Here is a 24,158-nt window from a genome sequence, read left to right as displayed (position 1 = left end):
ACCGCAAAAGTTTTGAATAGATTTTTGGGGGGCATTCCCCCCCCCCCCCCCCCCCCCAAAAAAAAATCATTTTCCGTGAGGTCCGTGGCCCCCTGTCACATGTTGGGAGGTTGTCGTTCATCACTTGAGACCAGCGTACAGCATGATGGATGACACGTTCCCGGGCACTTAATATTTCTGTCCCGAGATTTTTTTTGGGGGGACAAATCTCGCTCGGATTTGTCCGTCGAAAAAGAAGAAGCTACAAATGTGAATGCTGCAGTCTTGTCTCGTAAAAAAAAACCTGGATGTATGGGAGGGGAAATCGTCGTCGATTTAGAGAGAGAGCTGTACCATATAGTCCTCTCTCTCTCTGGTAATCTTTTAAAGAGATCTACAGATGAGTGGGAGTGGGGAGTGGGGGGGTAACCTGAATGTAATTTCACAAGTTCTTCAAACCGGGCACCGAGGAAAAAAAAATCCAATGTCCCAGCTCTACACAGCATCGAAGAGGAGACTTGACGTTTCCTGTAGCTGCTACATTTGATCCAATTCTTTGGTGGAAAAAGTGGATTTTTTTTAACCATTTATAACACACACACACACACAAAAATAAAAGGGCAAAGTGAATTTCCTTGTCTTTAGTATCTTAAAAACATTCCACAGAAACAAATACATTCATTAGACTAGAGATCGATACAGGGGAAACCTTTCAAAATAAGGTTTCGACACAGTGGTCCTGATCGCGAGTACCAGCCGACGTACACGAGGACTGATGCATTCTTTACATTAATATACAGTAAAAGACACGGATTGACGAATCCAACGGTCATTTCGACCACAGTTTATGAATCGAAGCTTTTGGCGGGGGGGGGCGAAAATGGGAGTTTGTTCACGCCCCGCGCTCTGAATGACTTAAGTGCACTATAATAACATTGTAATAGCTAAAAAATAAAATGTGCTTGTCCAATTTCGGCTCAGATGACGTTCTGGTATATAACTAGCGACATATATAGGTATTTTTTAATATAGATTTTTTTCTATTTTCAGTCCTCCTCCGCCTTTCCTCAAATATAATCTATGTAGTCAGTAGATTTGCAGATTTTTCGAGATGAAAAAAAATGTGCGGATAAAAAAGTTATACATTTTTTCAAAATTTTGGTAGCGCTACGAACTATTCCAGTGCATACGGATGTGCGGGTTTTTGCCGGGGGTCCTTTTTCCGTTGCCCGTGAAGAACAACAAAAGCACTTTAACAGCAAAAAGAAAATGTTCATTAGTTCACGCGTGTGTTCAGTTTGCGTCGTCTTTGAATAATTCATGCCGTGCTGAAACGCCCCGCGCCCTTCCCATAGGTGCTGTAATATTCCATTTGAGTTAGCTTAGCGATGTCGGGCGTGTTGTTGTTGTTGGCGCGGTTCTCTCGCTCGCTGAATTCAAAGCTCTCCTCTTCGTAGTCGTCTTGTCCCTCGGTGTCTTGGGGGGGTTCTGAAGAAGAAGAAGATAATATGATCCCGCGCTGTCCTCAAAACACACACACATAGAAAGACACATGGCCTCGCTAAGGGCAGCCAGTTGATCTCTGCGCCTCCTCCTCCTGCCTCAATATCATTCCTCACTGATAGACAGCCATGTCTAATCCAGCCACTTCCAGATTTACTAAACACACAGGGAGGCAGACAGACATCAAAACACTTGGCCGCTAGCTTACAACGTAGCATGCTGAGTCAAAGTACATTAGCGACAATGACGTGACACACGAAAACCTCTCTGGGAAATTTGCCACGCACAACTCGGAACTTGTCATCAAGGATTTTCATCCATCACGGTGGTCTAACTGTGTCACATTCAGCCGAGTTTATTGGCACAAATGAAATGTATGTTTGTATAACTGCTAGCCTTGTGCCGCCATGTTTCTACAGCAGCCTGAAATGACAAAATAGCCGTGTTGTGTGTTTTTTGAAGTGGAAGTTTGTGGTGTGTGATGCAGGAATCCAAGATGGCTGCCACTCCTGTCGAAAATTAACAACATCCTGCTGCTGCTTTCACTGTTAATTGCACTTCTCTTTTTTTGTGTAGCATAATAGTACTGTTTTAGTTTTTAACCATGGACATGTTGCTACGCTGCTTGTGTAGAGCTAAATACTGCGTAGAGCTAAATACGGCGATGCTAACAGTCTGTACATATACATGCACAGTTCCATCGAGCTAAGGCCGTAGTCTGACTAAGACGAGCAGTCGGACATTCTTGCATGTGGAGGAGAGCGTATACATACAGGAGTAATCGGACTATGAATCGCATTATGCAGGTATTTTAGTTCGACTAAGACTAACTTGATTTTAGTCAGACTAGCGTGTTTACATGACATTAAGAAGACCATAATATTGTCTTAGTCTGACTAAAATTGGACTTTTAAGACGCATGTAAACATCCTAAATTATAGTTTACTTCCATGGCATGTCCTGACTTTCTGCCTTCTGTTGTAAACGGAATGCATCATTACAACACAAACGGGGGGGGGGAAAAACAACAAGAAGCTATTCACCTTGCCCGTCTATGGAGGTGTCCATAATTCCGTGTTTGACCTTCATGTGTCGACTGAGGTTGCCCTTCAGGTTGAACTTGCTGGTGCAGTAAGGGCACTTGAAGGGCTTGCTGCCGGCGTGGAGATGCATGTGTCCGAGCAGGTTGTACATTCTGTTGAACGACTTTCCGCACACCTGCGGAAAACAAACAAGAGCGCAGCGGTCAGTTATGGCGTCTTGTGTTCGGACTTGTTGTTGTCCGTTAGCTGCTCCGCTCACTCACCTTGCATTTGAAAGGCTTGACCGGCAGATGGACAATCATATGCGTTTTAAGGGTTTGCTTCTGGACGAAGGTCTTGAAGCAGACGTGGCACTGGAAGGGCCGCACGCTGGCGTGGATTAGCATGTGTCTCTTCAGGTTGGCGGACAGCGTGAACTCCCTGGCACAGACGTCACACTTGAATTCCTTCATACCCTGCAGAGAGATTAAAGTCATGTTTTAATGGCCTTACTTTTAATTTGCGTAAACATATGCTTAAGAGGAAAAGTGAGGAGGAGGAGAAGGAAACGGCAGTCAAGCTTTTGATCTACATGAGCCTCCCTCCAAGTGTTGAAAGCTGGTTGTTTCATTAATTATCTACCTTTTTATATAACTTTAATATTCCACAGAAGCAAATGCCTTAAATACATGTGTGCTCCTGTAGAATAAAGCAAACTATAAAATGAAATGAAGAGAGCGAGCGGGACCACAGTGATTCAACAAAGGAACTAGCTCTGCAGATGACACGACAAAAAAAAAACAACAAAGTGGGGGTTGAGTCACATATACAAAAAGAACTCCAGGGCCTTTGATGGCCTTGTTTACAAAGCAACCGAGTTTTAGAAGGGGAATGAAAAAAGGCTGAATTCAAACTGAACTACCCCTGCTTTTCTAAATCGCTTGTCGCATTTATTTTCTATTTTTAAATTAAAGGTTCTGTCCACATTTGATCGGTAGACAAAGGCACACATTTGGGTCTTGGTACCTTTAACGCGAGGGAGTGCGCTGAACTGTACCTTGTGAGTTAGAGCGTGTTGTCTGAGATGGTGGATCTGGACGAACTCCATGCCACACTCGGGGCAAACGTAGGGCCGCACGTTCTGGTGCTTCATCAGGTGGTTCTGCAGCTGGCTGCGGTAGGCAAAGGACTTGTGGCACTCGGTGCACTGGTACGTGGTGGGGCCCTGGTGGCTGGCGAGGTGGCGTTTCAGGTGTGCGTAGGTGGGGAACTCCAGGCCGCACTGCGTGCAGACGTGGCACTGGCCGTTCTCGTGTTTGTTCTCGTGCGTCCGCAGCTCGCTGGGGTAGGCGAAGCCGCGGCCGCAGAAGCGACAGCTGTACGGCTTGACGTCCGAATGCTGCAGCATGTGCCTCTTCAGGTGGCTGGTCTGCGTGAAGGCTTTCTCGCAAACCGTGCACTTGTGCGGCCTGGTTCCCTGGTGCGTGAGCAGGTGGGTCTGGAGATGGCTCGGCTGCTTGAATAGCTTTCCGCAGTGTAGACATTCGTGAGGCTTTATTCCGTTGTGGCCCAGGATGTGAGTCACCAGGTTGTACTTGGACGTGTACGACTTCTCGCACATGCGGCACTTCCAGCGCTTCAGACCCTCGCCCACGTCCACGCAGTACGACTCGTCGATCTGGACGTTGATGTCCAGCCGGTCGATCTGCATCCGCCTGGCGAGACCCTCCGGGTCAGACCACAACATGGCCTGGCCGTTCTCCTCGTACTCTCCCGGCAGTGACATGTCGGCAGCCTCATACCCTGCCTCATTAGGTTCATAATAGCGATTCTCTAGAGGACTCCCATTCTCTCCAGTCGTCTTGAGGTTTAGCGCCTCTTCCTCTTCTTCTTCTACTGCTGCTGCCCCCTCCTCGTCTTTCCGCTCTCTGTCTCTACCAGTGTTGTCTTCCCCTTCCTGTTCTGGTTGTCCGTCTGCTTTTGGACCGGGTGTATCTCTCACACATGAGACACAGTTTCCACAGGCCTGCTCCTCTTTCAGAGACCTTTTTTGGGTCACTGGATCTTCTGATTTTCCCGGACTGTGTCTGCAGGAAGGAGGGGAGTCAGACTCGAGCCTTTCACCTTTAACTTGAGCCTGTAGATGTGTCGCTTTCTGATGGGGAGTCTGCGACTCTTCATTGTTCCTGGGCCTTTTGGTCCGCCCGATGCGGGGCCCGGGTCGTCGTCTCTCGCTGCAGTGGGGCTGGGGCTCCGGCTCCTCGGCGGGCTCCGGCAGGTAGTCTCCGTTGGCGCCTATCAGCTGGTCGGCATACTCGTACTCCATCGCTTCGGAGGGCGGCGGCAGCGGCGGCTGACACTCCCTGGTCTCGCCGGTGTAAAAGCCGTTCGGGGCAATCGTGGCCCCGAATATTTCATTCTGGGAGATGAGACCGAGCACAGCTGCCTGAGCCAGAGATAGCACCACCACAGGCTCGGTCTGCGTGCCCACATCCACTTGGCTCTCAGTCATCTTAGGGTAGGCTCGCACCAATCGACTGCTCTCCTCCTCCTGGAAGAAAAACATACAACGTTAATATACTGTTCTGATGTTGCAAAACTCTGTGCCGTTTTGTGGCCCCATTTTCCCTATTGTAGATTCATGATATTTGGCGTCATCATTGTAGCAAATAAAAGGTTTTGTGCGGCCAACAACATCGAAACGACCATGTTATTTAGTTCGAAAGACTCAGGGACACCAGCGTCTGTACAATCTTCTCTCCTCGGCCTCCAAACCTAGTGTTTTTCAGGACCCGCTGCACTCGGACTACGCCTTGTTTCTTTCGCTCTGTGAATCCACACGCAACATTAGATCTAGATGATAAGACAGATCTGTGCTATAGCCTAGCACACCCCCACCCCACTACCACCCCCACCCCCCGCTGCTTCCTTCCTTGACAGGCTTTTAGAATAATAAAGGACACAACAAGGGATGCAGGTTCCAGCCAGGAAGTAAGACTTCCGTGGACTGTCCTCTGCACTTCCTGTGGGGGGGTCCCCCGGTGCAGCGTTGGCCGACCAAAGTGTCGGGCTCATCGCTGAAGCTGTCACTATATCTGTCCCATTCATGAAGGACTTCATAACGCCTGCTACACTGGGCTTCCTTAAAAAAGATGATGTATGCCCCGGCCAGCCTCGGTCTCATATCCATAACAGACATTCGATTGAGCTTGCAGCTCATTCTGTATTCTAGACGGATGCATACGACTCTAACGCTAATGCAATTGTATGCTTCAGAAGTGTTTTTTTGGGGGGGGGGGTCTCCTACATCTCGCATGTTTACGCTGCCTGTAAAAGGGGAAGAGTGAAACTTTGAGGAAGAATATTGTGTGTGTGGTAAAGCAGAAGTGAGTATTGCAGGTTGTTTCTCAGCGTGAACCTTGACAACAAGAAGAAGAAGAAGAAGAAGAAGAAGAAGAAGAAGGAAAAATGTATAGAAAGAAGGTGGTTTCCTTTCAGACTTTGGTCTTCAGTCTGTGCCATACAAGCAAGCACTGCTTCTCTTTTCTGAGCGAGTACAAAGGCGAAAAAGAAAGGAGTGGATGCAGAAAGGAGAGAAAAGGGGGAGAGGAGATAGTGATATTGCAGGAATAAAGGTGTGTGTGTGTGTGTGTGGGAGAGAGAGAGAGAGGGGAGTAGACCTGGATGCCCTGATAACCACGTCATTTATAATTACTGCTTTTAAAGTAGTCAGACAGAGACAGACTGTGTGTGTGTGTGTGTGTGTGTGTGTGTGTGTGTGTTTGTGAGGAAAGAAAAGGAAAGAGACTGGGTGTGTGTGTGTGTTTGAAAGCATGTGTGTGAGAAAAGAGAGGGAGGGAGGGAGAGAAGGAGAAAAGAGCTGTGGGCGGGGGAGGGAGACAGAGAGAGAGAGAAATGAGATGGAGGGGCTGAAAGATAAAGAAAGAGGGGAGGGAGGTGGAGGAGGGAAGGGGAACGAGAGATTGAGTGAGCGTGTGAGAGAAAGGAAAAGGAGTGGGAGGAGGGTGGTGGTGGTGGGGGGGGGTGTGGAGAGAGACAGAAAGACAGAGTGAGTGAGAGAGAAAAGAGGGGAAGGAGGGTAGTGGTGGTGGAGGAGGGGGGGAGAGAAGAAGAAAAAAGCACAGCAAAATGAAAGGCTGACAAAATGAAAGAGAAAAAGACAAATGACAAGGAGACAGGGAAGGTAGGGGAGGAGGGAGGAGAGAGTCCGTACTTTCACATTTAAAGTTGTGCGAGTGAAAGACACCTAAGGACAAACAATTAGAGCAGGAGCCCCGAAACAACACAACAACAACACAAACTCTTCTTCTTCTTCTTCTCTTTACAGAGATGTAGTGAAGAAACACACACAGGAACATGAAAGTGTAAATAACCCCCCCCACAAACAACCTGTGCAAGAGCAAAGTGACCAAACCAAACCCATGTAAACACCCAACACTGCCCCCACAACACATCTGCCTACATCTGTGCGACTCACCACATTGTTCCTGGAGTGATGTTTGAGGTGTGTCAGGGATCTCATCCTTCAGGAGAAATGAGTGGAGCTCACGGAGGAAAAAAGAGAAGAATCCACCTCCTATTTATATCTGAGGAGAGAGCGAGAGAGAGGAGAGAGAGAGGGAGTGGGGCGGTCCCACAGCTCATCCTCCTCCTCCTACTGTTGCTGTTATCAGAACTGACTGTGCCTCTGCCTGCACCCCCCCCCCCCCCCCCACCACCACCTCCCCCTCCACACACACAAACACACACACGTGCACACGCACAGCATCACCCCATTTTCTTTCTCTTCCTTCCTCCCACCCTCTCTTTCCCATCTCACTTCTCTTTCTGTCTTACACACACAGACACACACACACACACACTCGTCTTATCTTCCTTTCTCACTACATACAATCCAGCATGACCCTTCAACACGCATTTTCTCTTCTGGAGCGCTCGGCGAAAAAAACACCAGCTCTATCTCCTTCTTGATCGCACTTCGTACTTTGCATTTCCGTTATTGTCTTTTTCTCTCCCCCCCCCCCCCCCCCCACACACACACACCACCACCTCCTCTTCTCCACCTCCTCCTCTTGAGCATGTGCTCAGATGCATAAACAATTACAAAAAAAAGAAAGAAAGAAGAGAAAATCTAATAAGCACAGTTGCTCCTCGCACGTGCACGCATAGGTGTTTTCATATATGGAAATGCACGCGCACTCACTTTCACAACACACACTATATGGGGTGGAGGTGTCAGTGTCAGTGCAGCACAGACAGATAATGTCTGAGAAAAATGCCTCCAAATTTTTAACTTTCCACACAGAGGAAGAGAAGATAGAGAGAAGAGGAAAAAGAGAGAGAGAGTTTGCTGCCATTATTTCTAAGATTCAAACTAATTAACTATTGAGACAGCCTGAAGTATAAACTGTCTGAGAAATTCAGAGGAGGCAAAAAAAACCAGAAAGAAAGAAAGAAAAATGAGTGACAAAAGAAAAGAGAAGGAGAAAAAAGCAGTTAGAGAAGGACGGAGGGAGGGAGGGAGGGAGGGAGGGAGGGAGGGGGGAAGAATAAGGAAGAAAGAAGCAGAAGGAGGGAGGGAGTGAAGCTGAGTGGAGGAGGAGGAGGGGAGGAGGTGAGAGAGACAGAAAGAAAAAGGGAGAGAGGAAAGAGAGCCGGGGGTGGGGGGAGGGAAGAATAGAATGCAGCAAAAAAAGGGAGGAAGAAGGGAAAGGAGAGACGGGAAGGGAGGGAGGAGGAGGAGGGGGGTAGCATAAGAAAGGATGTGGCAAAAGAAAGAGAAAGAAAGAATAAAAGAAGAGTGGAGGAGGAGGGGGGTGGGGATGGGAAGAGAGATAGAGGGAGGGAGGAGGGGGGGAAGAAGAGAAGAAGAAAAAAGAGAGAAGAAAAAAAGGGGGGATGGTGGAGTGTGAAAATAAAAAAGAAGAGTCCATCAGCAAGAGAAAAGAGGAGGAGGAGGGAGGGGGGTAGAATCAAGGAGAGGAAGAGGAGGAGGAGGAGGGTGAGAGCAAAGGGAATGGAGAGAGAGGAAAGGAGATAGAGAGAGAGAGAGAGACGGAGAGAGTGAGGAAAAGGAAAAACAGCAAGGGAAGACATTAACTATTGAACTTCCAGGTTTCTTCTTCTTCTTCTTCTTTCTTGTTTTTTGAGTGTGTGTGTGTGTGTGTGCGTGTGTGTGCGTGTGCGCGTGCGTACGTGCACGCTCCAAGTTATGAGTTGAAGATGATCCTGATCATTAGACAGGTATTCACACACCAGTGCTTACCTTTACTTTTAACTAGTAAACAGAAAAGTGTGTGTGTGTATGTGTGTGTGTGTATGTGTGTGTGTGTGTGTGTGTGTGTGTGTGTGTGTGTGTGTGTGTGTGTGTGTGTGTGTGTGTGTGTGTGTGTGTGTGTGTGTGTGTGTGTGTGTGTGTGTGTGTGGACACATGACAATGGTAATTGTAAGACAGAGGACTCTGCATAAACATTTCCTTCACTAAATAACAGGAAAGGGCAAACCTTGAAAACCTTGATCAATCATCAGCGGCTCGGAGAAGCTGGGAGAATGAGAAAAGATAGAGAGAGAGAGGAGGAGGAGGAGGAGGAGATAGGGAATGAGAGTGGGGTGGTGGAAGGAGAAAGAGATTGAGTGAGTGAGGGGGAGAGATAGCAGGAAGTGGAGGGAGAGAGAGAGAGAGAGAAAATAGAAGGAGAGCGAGGGGGGAAGAAACAAAGAGATAAGAGGCTGAAAAGACAAAGAAACCACATGGAAGAAACAACAAGGGACACGTACATAAAACAACACAGAACTAGCCTATGGGGAGAAGGAAAAAGACACAGACAACAAAAGTTTTTTTTTTCTTTTTTTTATTTAAGGGAGGGGGAAGAGAGAAGAAGAAGAAGAAGAAAAACACTGGCTTCTTTCCAGGCCCTGAATCTTCATAACAGCAAAAACCTGCTCACTTGTCCGTTCACTTCCTGTCAGTGAGTGTGTGAGTGTTAAGGCCACATTATACTTCTCCGACTGCGTATGCGTTATCCGTCTGCGTCACCACGGAGACGCCTCGAGCATTTATACTTCTGCGTCGTGGTGACGGACACTCGCTGCAATTTCCCGCCCGATCAGTAGGGGTCGCTGCGCAAGGTTGTTGTGCTTCTGGCTACAGTGAGCAATGGCGTCCGAGAAAGAAAGACTGTTGTTGTTGAAACAGTGGCCTTTTCTCACTTTTCTGTGTGACGGAACGCAGTTTTAAGATAATTTGAGGCGAGAAATTGGCCATTTAGGGTCTAAACGTGTGCTGTGTGTGTTAAGATATGACGTATTTATAGTTCGGCAGCGGCGTTATCGGCGGGGATCAGCTCCGCCTCTGTCAGGACGCCCGGAGCGCACTGAGAGCCGGCACAGAGCAGCTTAGCTCAGCCTGTCCTGAGGACCAATCGCAGCTTTTGCCGTCTCCGTAGTCCCTTGACGGAGTGACGGACACTTAAAAAATATTTCGTGCTGACGGAGACGACGCAGAGGCTCTTCGACAGTCTCTGCGTCGACGCAGAGTCTCTACGTAGCCTACGCAGAGCACTTTACGCAGAAGTATAAATTGGGCTTAACTAGCATCACCTTTGTTGATTTGTACACACGCATTTTTACGATTCTATATGTGCATCAAAAGATTAGGGAAGGAAGTGACGTTTGTGAAGTGACACACACTTAAAAAACACACACTTTCACTTCCTCTCTGTCCTGGAACAAAACACTTCTGACACGAGGGGGTTGTCGTCCATTTGACTTTTGTCAGTTTCTAACTCCCCCGGGCCTCTGTGTGTGTGTGTGTGTATCTATGGGTGTACGGCGTCACGTTGCTGTAGGTCAAAGTTGTACCTTTTCTTTATTTTTTGGAGGATGAGAGGAAGTCGGAAACGGCGGCGTCAACGTAAACGCATGACCTGTTTTCCGTCAAGACTGACCGGAAAAAAAGACGCGCGTCATGACTTCATGTTTAACGGAGTCCATGTAGCGTTTACCAGTTAGCTCCGTTAGCTCCTTTAGCGATGGGTTAGCGCGCCTACAGTCGCAACTGGAGCGGTCTGTTAAATAAGCAGCATGTCGCAACTTGGAGTGTCGTCACTGGAAGAGTCACGCACGTGACGTTCGACACGAGAATCGAAGTGAACAATGCCGAATTGTAGATTCAAGTTAAATAGACTTAAATAATCCTGAATGCATGCGTTAAATCTCCAATATTTAGCAAAGGAAATGTCTAAAGTGTCAACATTAGTGCACGTTAACGGCGTCAACATTAACACATGCCGCGTTTCCATGCGACGACTGACCGGAAAAAGATGCGCGTGATGTGATGTTTACGCGGTGCCGCGGCACCGGAGTCCAGGCACCATTTACCAGTTAGCTGCGTTAGCTCTTCAGCGCTATTAGCCTACAGTCGAACTGGAGCGGTCTGTTTATCAAACGAGAAAAGAGCAGCGCTAACAAAGAAGCGTACCTGTGTACTGCCTATGTGTGCCTCTGTTTTTAAAGTTTAGCGTTACTTTAGCGACTCATTTTAACAACTGGGAGTCATGTAAACATGACCTCACGAGCCACTTTTCTGGTCTGTCGTCATGTGTTAATGTGTCATGTTTACGCGCCGCAGCAGCGGAGTCCAGGCACCATTTACCAGTTAGCTCCTTTAGCGCCGTTAGTGCGCCTTCAGTCGAAATGGGAGCAGTCTGTTTATGAAACGAAAAGAGCAGCGCTAACAAATAACCAGCGTACCTTTGTACTGCGTATGTGTGCCTCTGTTTTTAAAGTTTAGCGTTACTTTAGAGACTAATTTTAACAACTGGGAGTCATGTAAACATGGCATCACACGTGCCTTTTCCAAGGTCAGTCATCATGGAAACGCGCCATGCGTTAATGTGTCATGTTTACGTGCCGTGGCAGTGGAGTCCAGGCACGGTTTACCGGTTAGCTCCATTAGCTCCGTTAGCACCGTTAGCGCTCCTACAGTCGAACTTGAATGGTCTGTTTATTAAACAAAAAGAGCTGTGCTTACTTTAGGGACTCATTTTAACAAATTGGGAGTCACGTAAACATGACGTCATTCTTTTTCCGGTCAGTCGTCATAGAAATGTGTCGTAGAAACGCGTCTAGCACTACTTTCTTTAGTGAGTGTATGTTAGTCTCACACCCATTTTCACTGTTGTTGCTTCATCCAGTAACAGACAGACAGACAGACAGACAGATGCTGCATACAGTGTCTTCACTCTGGCTGTGTGTGATACCGTGCTGTGCTGCGGTGATGGCTATAATTCAACATCCCCTTTTCACTGTCAGGCAAAACTGGAATACCATGGCAGGTTTGTGTACGCGGTTGTTATAGAGCACAGTGTTCAGGTGAGGATTTTTTCTCTCTGCTGATCAGAAAGCGAGGAGGAGAGAAGAATAAATAAATAAAAGAATAAAAGGAAAGAAGATGGAGGGGTGAGGAAGGAATTTTCTTTTCTGATCAGAAAGCAAGAAATTGGTGAGGAAAGGGAGGAAGGTGAGGAGGGTTCCAGCCCTGATTGGCCACATAAGAGCCTAACTAGCGTTGGTGTTAACAACTGGTGTGTGCTGACCAGACTTTAAAAAAGAGAATCTCCCCTATAAACCAGGAGGATGCAATAGTCCAGCTCATGTGTGGAAGCAACCGACGATAAGATAAGATAGTCCTTTATTATTAGTTCCACAACAGAAAAATGGATGTTCTCTTAACCAGGAACTGAGGATAATAAATGATATATTCACTTATTAAAGGTGTGTTGAATGTAAGACATTTAAAACGCTATATTACAGTAAGTCGTGTGTCATGACCAGGGCTTGTTAGATGATAGAGATTACTCACAATTTCCATTTTAAATTCTAGAATAAAGGCCTCAGTGTACCTTTCAAAAATGTCTCGACCAGAGGAGGTGAAAAGTGACGATTTTTAGTAGTGATATAAAGTAGTGATAACTTTGCGGAATTCACAAAATTAGACAGTTTTTCCTTGACTTTTTGTTCCTAAAAACGAGTCGCGCGAACTTTGAACTGTGATGTATTTCACAAATGACACACATAGCCTCTGTTTTTAATCTATGCCACTGTTTCCCAACCATTTTATAGCAAATTACCTCCTGATAAAATCATCCTCCTCTTCCTCACATATATTTTAAACACTGGTATAGTGGCATTGGATTAAGATAGATTGAAGCTGCATTATGTAATAAATCTAAAGCATCTGGCCATAAAATCCTCCTAATATGTCACAGAGACTCAGGAATAATGTTCATATAACAAACTGAACTCACCAACAACAACAATACAGACAAAATATTTGCATTAAAATTTTTTTTTTGCAGACTGCAACCTACCGCCATCTACCAATCATTGCAGTCAGTATTTTCTCAGTTACCGAGCAACCAGGGGTTGCCAGTTACGTCAGAAAACGAAACCTAAAAGACCTCGGTATTTTGAATTTGAATGTAGTAACCGTTTTTGGCCACATTCTTACATATGGCGCCTTTAAGAATGGATTAAGAAGGCGACTGTTATTATTTGTGTTTGTTGTTATTTGTTTCATTTTCTACGCATTTTCTACCATCTCATACCCAGGTTTACATACAGTAGAACAGTATTTCCTGATTATCCACCAGAGGAAGCTCTCGTACCACTGGTGTCGCACGTGCCACAGTTTGAGAACCATGGATTTAGACAATAATACACAGCACACAAAAAGCATGTAAATGTAAAATGAAAACCCTTAAAAGTCCACAACAGTGTCTTCAGTCAACCACATGTGGACAAACCTGATTTAAAAGTAAACGTTATGCAGTCGAGGCCTCACACGGTTTCACGGTGATTGAATTTGTTCTTTTCTGTTTGCTGTTGTTTTCTTTGTTGTCCAAATTTAAATACATTTCAATACTTCTTTCTTAGCAGTGCAACAGCGTCGCATACATCATATTTCTATTTATTTAACTTCTTGAGCACAAGTGATGCAAATGAGCTAATCCTCGTCCTTTAACGTCTCGCTGCACGCTGTAAAACATCCCTCCAAACACAAATTGACATCTGATACGTGCGATAACCCGCATTTTATTTCCCCACCAAACTCTTTGTATTTCTTATACATTTAAGACGAAACAAAAACGTTCATATTTATTGATTTTTATCTCTCGTGCAGTACGTCCCTTTTTTTTGGTTGCTAATTAAAAACATGCAAATGAGCCCAGCATTTGAATAATCATGAAATGAATATTTAAATGAGCAAACAGGTACATTTGACGATACTTAGAACAGAACAAGTTAAGAGGAGAGATTAGATTACCAAGCTTCAAAACAAACAACAACACTGGCTAAGTTGCGTTTCCATTAGCATAGCACGGGGAAATATCGAAATATCAATATTTAACAGGATTCTGGTGTATTTAGCGAAAGCACTGACATCACAAACAAATATGTTTAATGAACTGATTCTAATGATTCCGTTACACTGAAAACAACTGTTTTACTAGTCACTAGTTTGTGTGTGTGTGTGTGTAAAACAACTTTCATGCAGCGGAGCAGTGATGACTCCGCCCACATTAAGTAAGCACTATTTTGTAGTGACACAACACCTAAACCGTGCTGCGTCGACGATTTTTTTCATAAAGAAACTCGTTGAAAATCTGCATTTGATGTTACACACAATTGCTTATTGAAGTAATCGAATATTCAGACACTATTATGGTATTATTTTTCCCTCTTTAACACAATTGGTTATTAACATGGTATAATATTACAATATTAGACTGCTGCTAAACCAACCAACAAGTGCAATATCCTGTGCTGCTGCTGTGAACTAAAACAGTATTTGTGTGTTTTTATCTTTTTATATTTCATATTTTTCAAAATTTTTCTACTCTCTAGTAGTATATTTGGTAACATTGTATTTGTGTTCATCTATATTTTTTATGGTCTATTTCTATTCTGAATGAATATACATAATAATGTACATATGCTAGCCTGCTGAAACAGCCATAAAATGTAGATTTGACAAAAAAACAAACCTAAAATTCAATTATGTCATTTTCCAGGAGAATGTGTAAAAATGACTGTTTTTAGTGTTATATATACAGTTTATATTCTTTTTTTAAGTAATTTACCACAATGGTTTGACAATAAATTACTGTATAATCTGCAGATTTTTTTAACCCTTTGCCAAAGACTGGGTCGGGGCCCATGGATGGGTCGCGGGAGTTTTTTTTTGGGTCCCCCAAACAAATTTACACTCTTTTCCCCCCACATTTTAGCTAAGATTTATGTCTATATGTTTCAAATAATGTGATGATTTGTTTGCTAATTCTTAGTGCTGGGCATGTTAAACATGTTAAAGCATTAACGGCGGTTAATGGCGTCAATGGCGTCAACGTTAACATGTTTCCAAGACCACTGGCCAGAAAAATATGCGTGACATAATTTTATCGTCACTCCCGATTGTTAAAACGAATCTGTAAAGTAACGCTAAAGTTTAAACTGTAACGCTAAACTTTCGACTGTCCGTGCACTAATGGCGCAAAAGCAGCTAACACAGCTAACGGAGCTAACTGGTAAACGGTGCCTGGACTCCAGTGCCGCGGCACGTAAACATGACGTCACAACCGTCTTTTTTCCGGTCAGTCGTCATTGGAAACACATCACGTCGTTAACACCGTTAACCACCTTAACGCACAATGCGTTTCCGTGACGACTGGCCGCAAAAAAAACCTGTGTGATGTCATCTTTACGTGACTCCCGATTATTAAAACGAGTCTCTAAAGTAACGCCAAACTTTAAACTGTAACGCTAAACTTTCGACTGTAGGTGCACTAATGGCGCAAAAGCAGCTAACGCAGCTAACGGAGCTAACTGGTAAACGGTGCCTGGACTCCGGTGTCTCGGCACGTAAACATGATGTCGCGGAAACGCGTCACGTTGCACGTATCCATGAAGACTGGCCCAGAAAAAGACGCGCGTGACGCCATGTTTACGTGACTCCCGATAGTTAAAATGAGTCTCTAAAGTAACGCTAAAATTTAAAAAACATATGGAATACACTGGTACGGTGTTTTTTTGTAGCGCTGCTCTTTTTGTCTGCTACAGTTCGACAAGCGCTAAAGGAGCTAACACAGCTAACATGTAATGTTAACATGTAAACACAATGTCACGCGCGTCTTTTTTCCGGTCAGTCACCCTGGAAACAAGTCATGCGTTATGTCGCGTTATGTGTGTTAGCATTGACTTCCAGCACTAGTCTATATGGCTAAAATAATGAGATGATTTTTTTACTCATATGGGTGTAAATTAGCCGCCATTATGCACAGATGTTGTGATCCGGGTCAGTCGCTAGTTTGTCGTCTACCGTTTCCACTCGTGTGGAAAGTTTCGGGAACATTTAACATCTTGTGTTGTGAACTTTCTTTTGAGTGGTTCGTCGTGGCGGCGGCGTGGATGTTTTAGCAGACCCGGCGTTAGCCCACACACCTTCTGTTATTTACAGTTGCTGGATCAGTGTCACCTCTGCACGGCATGCTGATATAATAGTAAGTCTGGAGCATGATTAGCTGCAGTAATTAAGCCTTCACCAACAACAAAAAAAAGAAAAGAAGAAGCACAGCAGGGCTTTTCATAAGCACAGAACAGACAATCATGGCAGCAGTGCAGATGGAATATAAGGGAATAAAAAGTGAGTATTTAAAAAAAATAAAATAAGCAGCCACACCCTGGTTTTTACTCACGCCTCCAGGTTCCCCCCCCCCCCCCACTAAGGTCAATAAGAACAGAGTGGACACAGAAACTGGATAAAAACAAATCATCACTATTGCCTCAGTCAAATAGACGCAAATAAACAAACGCACACTTCTTCTCTACTTATAAATTCACTTTTTTTCACATGTCGAGATGCAGAAATGGATACTGTCCACATGTCGTATCGGCGACTTAAATGGAAAAGACAGAATATTAGCGATGAAGTAGCTCTGCTTGCAGACAACATTGGAGAAAGAGGAGTGTGGGGAGAGAGAGAGAGAGAGAGAGAGAGAGAGAGAGAGAGAGAGAGAGAGAGAGAGAGAAAAAAGGAAAAAAGAAGACTGAATATAAAGGAGAAAAGACAGAGTTGAGGGAGGAGAGGAGAAGAGCATTCAGCAAGGAGGATATAAAAGGAACAGAGAGGGGGGCGAGGGAGTGAGACAGAGCGACGGAAGGAAAGAGAGGGAGAGAGAGAACATAAGAGGAGGAGGAGGAGGAGAGGGGGAGCATGGGAGAGCAAGAGAGAGGAGGAGAGAGAGATCAAGAGAAAGAGGGAGAAGGGAGGGGAGGGAGGGAGGGGGGGTGAGCGAGTGAGAGAAACAGAGACAGAGGACGAAAGAGAAAAGACAGTGAGGAGAGGAAAAAACAGAGAGGGGGAAGGGAGGAAGAGGGATGGCCACGAGAGACTCAAAAACCACAGAATATAGAAAAATAAATAAATAAAAAGACGACGACGACTGTGTGTCTGTAACTCTGTATATATGTATATATATATATATATATATATATATATAAATACAAATATGAATCCTAATGTATAGGCACATTGCACATTTATTCATCCATACAGCAGCAGGGTGCAGGTATAAAGGCATAGTCAACAGTGCAGGATCGGCCAAGTTCATTCAATAAGTCGGCAAACACAATGTCGGAGGGGGGAGAACTCATATCGTCTTATCAGGAATGCACTTTTTCATCGCAGGCGTGAGGTGGGAGAGGGGAAAAAAAAAATGTTTTTTTTTCTCCACACAGGTACTTTATCCTATTTTAGTCTGTGCTTATGTGATTCAGGTAAAAACGCATATATATAGTGTACGGAGAATCATGTTTAGATGGAGAAAACAGCCCCCCAAAAAATGGCCCCAGATTGGCTCTCAAGGTGAGGGGGCCCACGATGAACCCTGCAGAAGCCCATTATCACCAGAGGTCTCTGGAGTGGCGTCCATATGTAAGGCTGCAGCAGATAGTGGGGACGCGGCCGCTCCGACCCCTCTATACGGCCGCATGATGCCGCTCCTTTTGTACGATTCCTGCACCTCAGCGGTAACAAATTTCACTCGGAATTACTTTTTTCTTTCGTCCAAGTTTCATTCTTTTAAATCAAACCCCCTTTGTCTATCTCTTCTTTTGTACCTTCCTCCTGTTTCCATGGTTACCTCTCTCTCTCCGCTCTGTACACTATCTATCTCTTCCTCCGTTTTCTCTCCCTCACTCTGTTCTTATCTTTCTCATTTTGCTTTCATCTCTGCCTTCCCTTCCTCCTGCTTTATCCCACAACCCCTCCTCACTCTGCCGCTTTTATCTCTCTTCACTTTCATCTGTCTTTCACCTTTCTCTCCCCTTCAAGCCTGCCATTCCATCATGCTGGTTTTTTGGTTTTTCTTATACTTACGGAGAGAGAGAGAGAGAGAGAGAGAGAGAGAGAGAGGGAGAGAGAGGGGAAAGTTTTATCGGTTTCCCCCGTCAATTCTGCATTTTTAATCATTTCCAATTTATCCAGCCCACTCTCAATGCCATTGAGTCATGCATTAAATTGTCTTGGGCAGACTGTGTGTGTGTGTGTATGTGTGATGGAAAGCATAGGTGCAGGATAGTCTTTTACAATCAAACAGAAAGAGGAATGATTTCTGTCATGATATCTGGAGATTAACTGGGGGTTTTGTCTTGCAGAGCAGCAGCAGCAGCAGCAGCAGCAGCATCAGCCCTGTGCTTCTTCTGTAGCATTATTTTTTTTTTTACTCATTTCCATACGAGCCGATGCTCACAAACAGGTGCTTTTTTAATATTTTAGTATATGTTTCTTTTTTTTTATTTATTAACCCTCCGTAGTTCCTGGGATCATTCCTTTTTTAATTGTTAAGCCATTTTGCCTGTGTTGAATGAATATAGCTATTTTTTTTTTAAAAGTATGTTCATTTTTGGTCAACTTTAGAACTGTCATCTCAGTTTGTTAAACTAGCCTAAAATGGCTAAGTTACGCAAAAACTTCCTAATTTGTTCCTCGGGCCAAAAAACGCCACCTTCCCAGAAACGGCTGTAAAAACATAATATATTCATATTTTTTTCCACTTTAAATGATTCAGTCTTTTAAAGATACTTTAGCCTAAAATATACATATCAAATATAAATCATATTTTTTGAAATTTTAACCCTTTCAAGGCCAGTTTGTTTTCACAACTCTAAAAAACTACAGTAATTTCCATAAAATACAATTAAAGGAGTATTTGTCAGCTGGTTTGCAGCAACTAGGAGGTTTTTGACCATAAAAAGAAGTTAATGTATGTAAGTAGACCTCCATAACACACATATATGTGCTTTTATTTGAGTTTAAACAGCTATAAGACAGCCATTGTAGAGGGCTGGGTTTGGGGTCGGGGTCGGGTTTAGGGCTAACCCTAAACAAAAATATATATATATGTACACATACAGTTCTGTGACTAGGACCACTCATTAAATTAGTCTAAAATGGCTAAGCTACGCAAAAACTTCCTAATTTGTTATTAGGGCCAAAAAACGCCACCTTCCCAGAAACGGCTGTAAAACAGCCATTGTAGAGGGTTGGGATTGGGTTTAGTGTTGGGGTTGGGGTTGGGTTTAGGGGTAACCCTAAACAGAAAAAAATAAAAAAATATATATATGTACACATACAGTTCTGTGACTAGGACCACTCAAAGGGAGCTTTAAATTAGCCTAAAATGGCTAAGCTACACAAAAACTTCCTAATTTGTTCCTAGTGGCAGAAAACGCCACCTTCCCAGAAAAAGCTGTAAAAACAGTATATATTAATTTTTTTCCCACTTTAAATGAGTCTTTTAAACCTACTTCAGCCTGAAATATACATATCAAATATGAATAATATTTTATATATTTTTTTCAAATTTAACCCTTTATAAGGCCAGTTTGTTTTCACAACTCCACTCCACAAAACTGCAATCATTTCCATAAAATACATGAAATAATGCATATTTCTTTATGTTAAGCGCCGTATTGAGCTGCTGCTGCTGCTTATCCGAGGTCAGTCCCCGCTGAGCGTGGAGCTCCTCGACGTGGCGCCTCGCCTCCTCTTAAGGTATCCTGTCATTTCTCTGCCATGATGAAGACATCCACAAATGCCCCCCTTAACGCACCTCAGTCCTGGAGATAATTGTATTCGTGCGGGGGTTTCTAACGCGTCACCCCCAGCGTGCGACGCCGTATCACAACAAACGGCTTAAAGCACAAACGGGGCCCAAAAAAAAAAAAACGTGGCCCTGTTGATATGATATTTAACAGAGTGATCATGTCTGTTGGCCTTACACCAAGTCACTGTATGGGTTGTCATCCATGCACACAGGAGGGGGGGGGGGGGAGTGCGTCTTCAAGTCAGTGACAAACTCATTCCAAGAGACACTGCATGTGGTGTGGGAGGAAGTTTTGTTCTGCAGCTTTGACTGAAACTAACCTCCCCTCCTCCTCCTCCTCCTCCTCCTCCTCCTCCTCCCCTCGCCTTCCCCTTAAAGTACCACAACTATTCAGAAAAGAGAATAAAGAAAACCTGAATAGAGGAAGAGAGAGAGAGAGAGAGAAATGGGGTCCCTAGGCGAGAAAGAATAGAAAAAAACAATGAAAGAAAACAGAGTGAAAAGCAGCCAAAGTGAAAGAGAAGGAGAAAGAAATGGGAAAGAAGGACAGACAGACAGACGGAGGGAGGGAGGGAGGGAGGGAAAAAAGACACAGAGCAATAGGAGCATAAAAGCATGGGAGATAAAAGCATTGCAAAAAAAAAAGAAGAAGAAGAAAAGAAAGCTCTTAAAGACAGGAGCATTTCAGTGGAAATATGTTCTGAGTAGAAAATGACGGCAGCAATACAGTCGACGAGAAACCAAGAGGGTTATTTGGGAAAATTTTATAATTGCATGCATGAAACACAAAAGATTCCGCTTTTGATTTGCGTTAAATATGAAAAAAAAATAAAATCCACATTTGATTAAGGGCCGCATCGGCGCTCTGTTCTTAATATAACTGTTTTCAGTTATATTAAGAAAGGAGCAAATAAAGCACAACAACAACAACAACAATGTTCTCTTCTTTCTTTGTTTGACGTATATTCAAACGTTTAAATTGAACTTCCTGCGTTTTTCCATCACTGTACTCATCATCCGTCTGTCTTCACTCACACAATAGTCACTGACAAAGGAAACAGATCGTATTTATCTCACAGAAAATCATTAACAGGATAAAGAATGTGCATTAATTGCAGGTAAACAGTTATTATCTTAATATGTGATATGAGTTGTCAATCCGGTCTGTTTTTTAAATAAGAAGAGGAAATGATTAAAGAGGGTTGTTGATATTTGAAAACTGAGAATTAAAAAATCTGAATACAGATATTTTTCAGTGTCAGAGCTCAGAGATGGAAATTGTGTCAAAAATGATTGAGGATTTTCATTTGAATTAAGAGAATGTGAGTCTTATTGTGGACTGACAGGATGTTGTTGTTTCTTCAACATTTAATTATTTTTTTATTTCATTTTATTTTATTGTTTTCATTGTTGCTGATATTCTGGCTTATTCAAGTAATTCAACAGTTCAGGCAAAACCTGTCACTTTTTCAGTCCGTTTTTGAGGATTTAAATTTTTTTTTATTTCGTTAAATATCATATCCATCATGTTATATGTATTTTATCACACTGTTTTTCAGTTTTCTTTCACACTCTTAAAGATACTTTAATAATAGACCGTAGCTGAGACTGAGGTACAGGACCAGTGCTAACATTTGACTGAGGTACAGGACCAGTGCTAGCATTTAACTGAGGTACAGAACCAGTGCTAACATTTAACTGAGGTACAGGACCAGTGCTAGCATTTAACTGAGGTACAGGACCAGTGCTAGCATTTAACTGAGGTACAGGACCAGTGCTAACATTTAACTGAGGTACAGGACCAGTGCTAGCATTTAACTGAGGTACAGGACCAGTGCTAACATTTGACTGAGGTACAGGACCAGTGCTAGCATTTAACTGAGGTACAGGACCAGTGCTAGCATTTAACTGAGGTACAGGACCAGTGCTAACATTTAACTGAGGTACAGGACCAGTGCTAGCATGTGACTGAGGTACAGGACCAGTGCTAGCATGTGACAGAGGTACAGAACCATGTGTTAGCATGTGACTGAGGTACAGTACGAGTGCTAACATTTGACTGAGGTACAGGACCAGTGCTAGCATGTGACTGAGGTACAGGACCAGTGATGGTGCTAAGTGTGACTGAGGTACAGGACCGGTGCTAACATCTCTGAGGTACAGGACCATGTGCTTGTGTGTCCTGCAGGAGGACGCACTTCTGTCCACTGGCACCAGTGTTCTCACGATGAAGAACCTGATAGCAGCTATCAGTAATACAATCTGTAATTGAAAACACTGACCTTCCAGCTTCACTCCAGCAAAGATGCACAACACAGACCTTAATAATTGTCTCCGTGCTGCTTTGGAATGGTGTAATGAGCAGATACGAGCGTCTTCAACACAGAGTACAGTATCAATATATGATTTACACAAACATACGTCAATACAACGGACACAAAAAACACCGTAAAGAGGATGTGTCATTCATATATTATACAGTAATATTTCATTTATAGTATTCATTCATGAAATTACACTAAATGTAGTGATCTATTTGGTCACTAGTATTCTCATAATTTCTATTTATTATCTCATAATTTCAACTTTTTTTTATCTCATAATTTCAATTTTTTTAATCTCATAATTATACTTTTTTTCCCCTCATAATTTCGACATTTTAATTTCATAATTTTGACTTTTTTTCTTCTGGAAACAGTCTTCCATGTCATCCTCACACATTCATTGAATCACATGCACCTTTACCACCGGGTCAGTAAAGAGGAGCTGCAGAACAAAGTAGAGACCGAGGAGAGGGGAAATGAAATAGTGATGGACCTCTCTGTAACACACACACACACACACACACATTGTACACCACAGGAGATTTGAGTATGCACAACACACACATTTATCTTCTGGACTGCGAGCTGAAGAGGAAAAGTGAGGCAGATCACGACAGCTCGGATTGAATCCTATTGTCTTAGAACTGTTTAATGTAGTGAATCCTCTCACTTATTGTTTTCCTCCCCTAAAACTGCCCGAGTAGGTAAATAAATAAATAAATAACTGATCGCACTGTAAAAATTCCCACCCTTGTTAGAAAAACATAAAGATAGCATCTAAAACTTCTGTTTTGATGTCTGATTTCAATAATGCAGGATGAGAGCGCCTCCAGGCTCTGTAGCAGTTTCAATTATCAAATGAGAATTTGGGATTTATAGTCATTAAATCACATCAATCAAATCGTGACCACTCTCAGCCCGTTTACGGGGCATTTTTTAATCACATTTGCTGTCATTTTGGTGCCATTTAGTTGCTGCAGGATACTTATTAGCACTAACTAGTAACTATTCTACAATTCCATCACATATTAATGATTTATTTGTTATCACGAAAGATGTGTTTGACCTCTGTGGTTGTGCTGCGGAGCGAGTTCACGTCGTACCGCGTGTGTTCACGTGAGATTTCAACGTCGCGTTTTCTGAAAACGCCTAAAAACACCAGCAGAATTCCTGTTCTTTGCCTGTAGTTTTTTAAAAAACAATACATCGGAGAAGGACTGAGCAACTCTTAACCGGGTTAAGGGTTGAAACATCCGTTGAAGGTTGGCCATAAATATCCGATCCAATCCAATCCAACTTTATTTGTAAAGCACTTTAAAACAACCACAGTGTACAGAAGAATACATAAATAAATCAATAAAGAGCATAGAAGCTCACAAGAGGCGATAAGATGCATCTGAAACAACTACTACTAAAAAAAAACCACAATAAAAACAGATGAAATCCTAAAGTGTAGCCAGCAAAACCAGCAAAATCCACCACTTCAGTCTTTATTTCATTAACATTTAAAAAGTTAAGAGCCATCCAGGCCTTTATGTCATCAAAACACCTAAGTGTGACGTTTGCTGTACATGGATGTAAAGCTGACAGTCGTCTGCATAGCAGTGGAGTGAAATGTCATAAATATAGAGGCAAAAGAGCTGAAGGTTGGGACCATTTTTACTTTTATATTATTGATTTTATGTTTCATACCGTTTATGTCGCTGTGTCTAAAGCACTTTGCTCAAACCTTGGTTGTTTTTTAAACGTGCGCTAGAAATAACATTGAGTTGACTTGACGAGGTGGAAAGTAACGAAACACATTTACTCAAGTTACTCTATTGAATACTTTTTTTTGTGTGTATTTTGTATTTTTAAGTACAATTTAAAATCAGGATGATTTTTGTATTTTACTTGAGTACGTATTGACTCAAGTATTGTACTTAGTTTAGTTTTAGAGTTTTAGATTTAGTTTTAGATTTCTGAGCCCATGTCATATTTCTACTACGCAAAGTAACTAAGTAACTTTTACTTTAAGTACATTTAAAATGAACTACTTTTACTTCTACTTGAGTAATATTTCTTCAAAGTATTGGTACAATATGTTACTACTTTTTCCACCTCTGGATGCCATCTGACAACATCTGTCAGATGTTCTTCTTCTT

The 24,158-nt window shown here is 43.2% G+C and overlaps 1 protein-coding gene across 1 annotated transcript; it reads right to left on the bottom strand.

Moving 5' to 3' along the window:
- Positions 1 to 1,059: 1,059 nt before the first annotated feature.
- On the bottom strand, positions 1,060 to 5,724 carry znf710a (zinc finger protein 710a; the record flags this gene model as incomplete). The annotated part of the gene is made up of 5 exons (XM_083893800.1): positions 1,060 to 1,467; positions 2,526 to 2,700; positions 2,789 to 2,980; positions 3,562 to 5,055; positions 5,563 to 5,724. 5 exons carry the CDS (start codon positions 5,722 to 5,724, stop codon positions 1,298 to 1,300), a joined length of 2,193 nt encoding a protein of 730 aa, XP_083749926.1. The 3' UTR covers positions 1,060 to 1,297.
- Between the last annotated feature and the right edge of the window lie 18,434 nt (positions 5,725 to 24,158).

The sequence above is a fragment of the Microchirus variegatus genome (genome assembly GCF_963457635.1).
Source record: "Microchirus variegatus genome assembly, chromosome: 8".
NCBI lineage: Eukaryota > Metazoa > Chordata > Actinopteri > Pleuronectiformes > Soleidae > Microchirus > Microchirus variegatus.
Note: the sequence above shows the minus strand (reverse complement) of the source record. Positions and strands in the feature narration are given on the sequence as shown.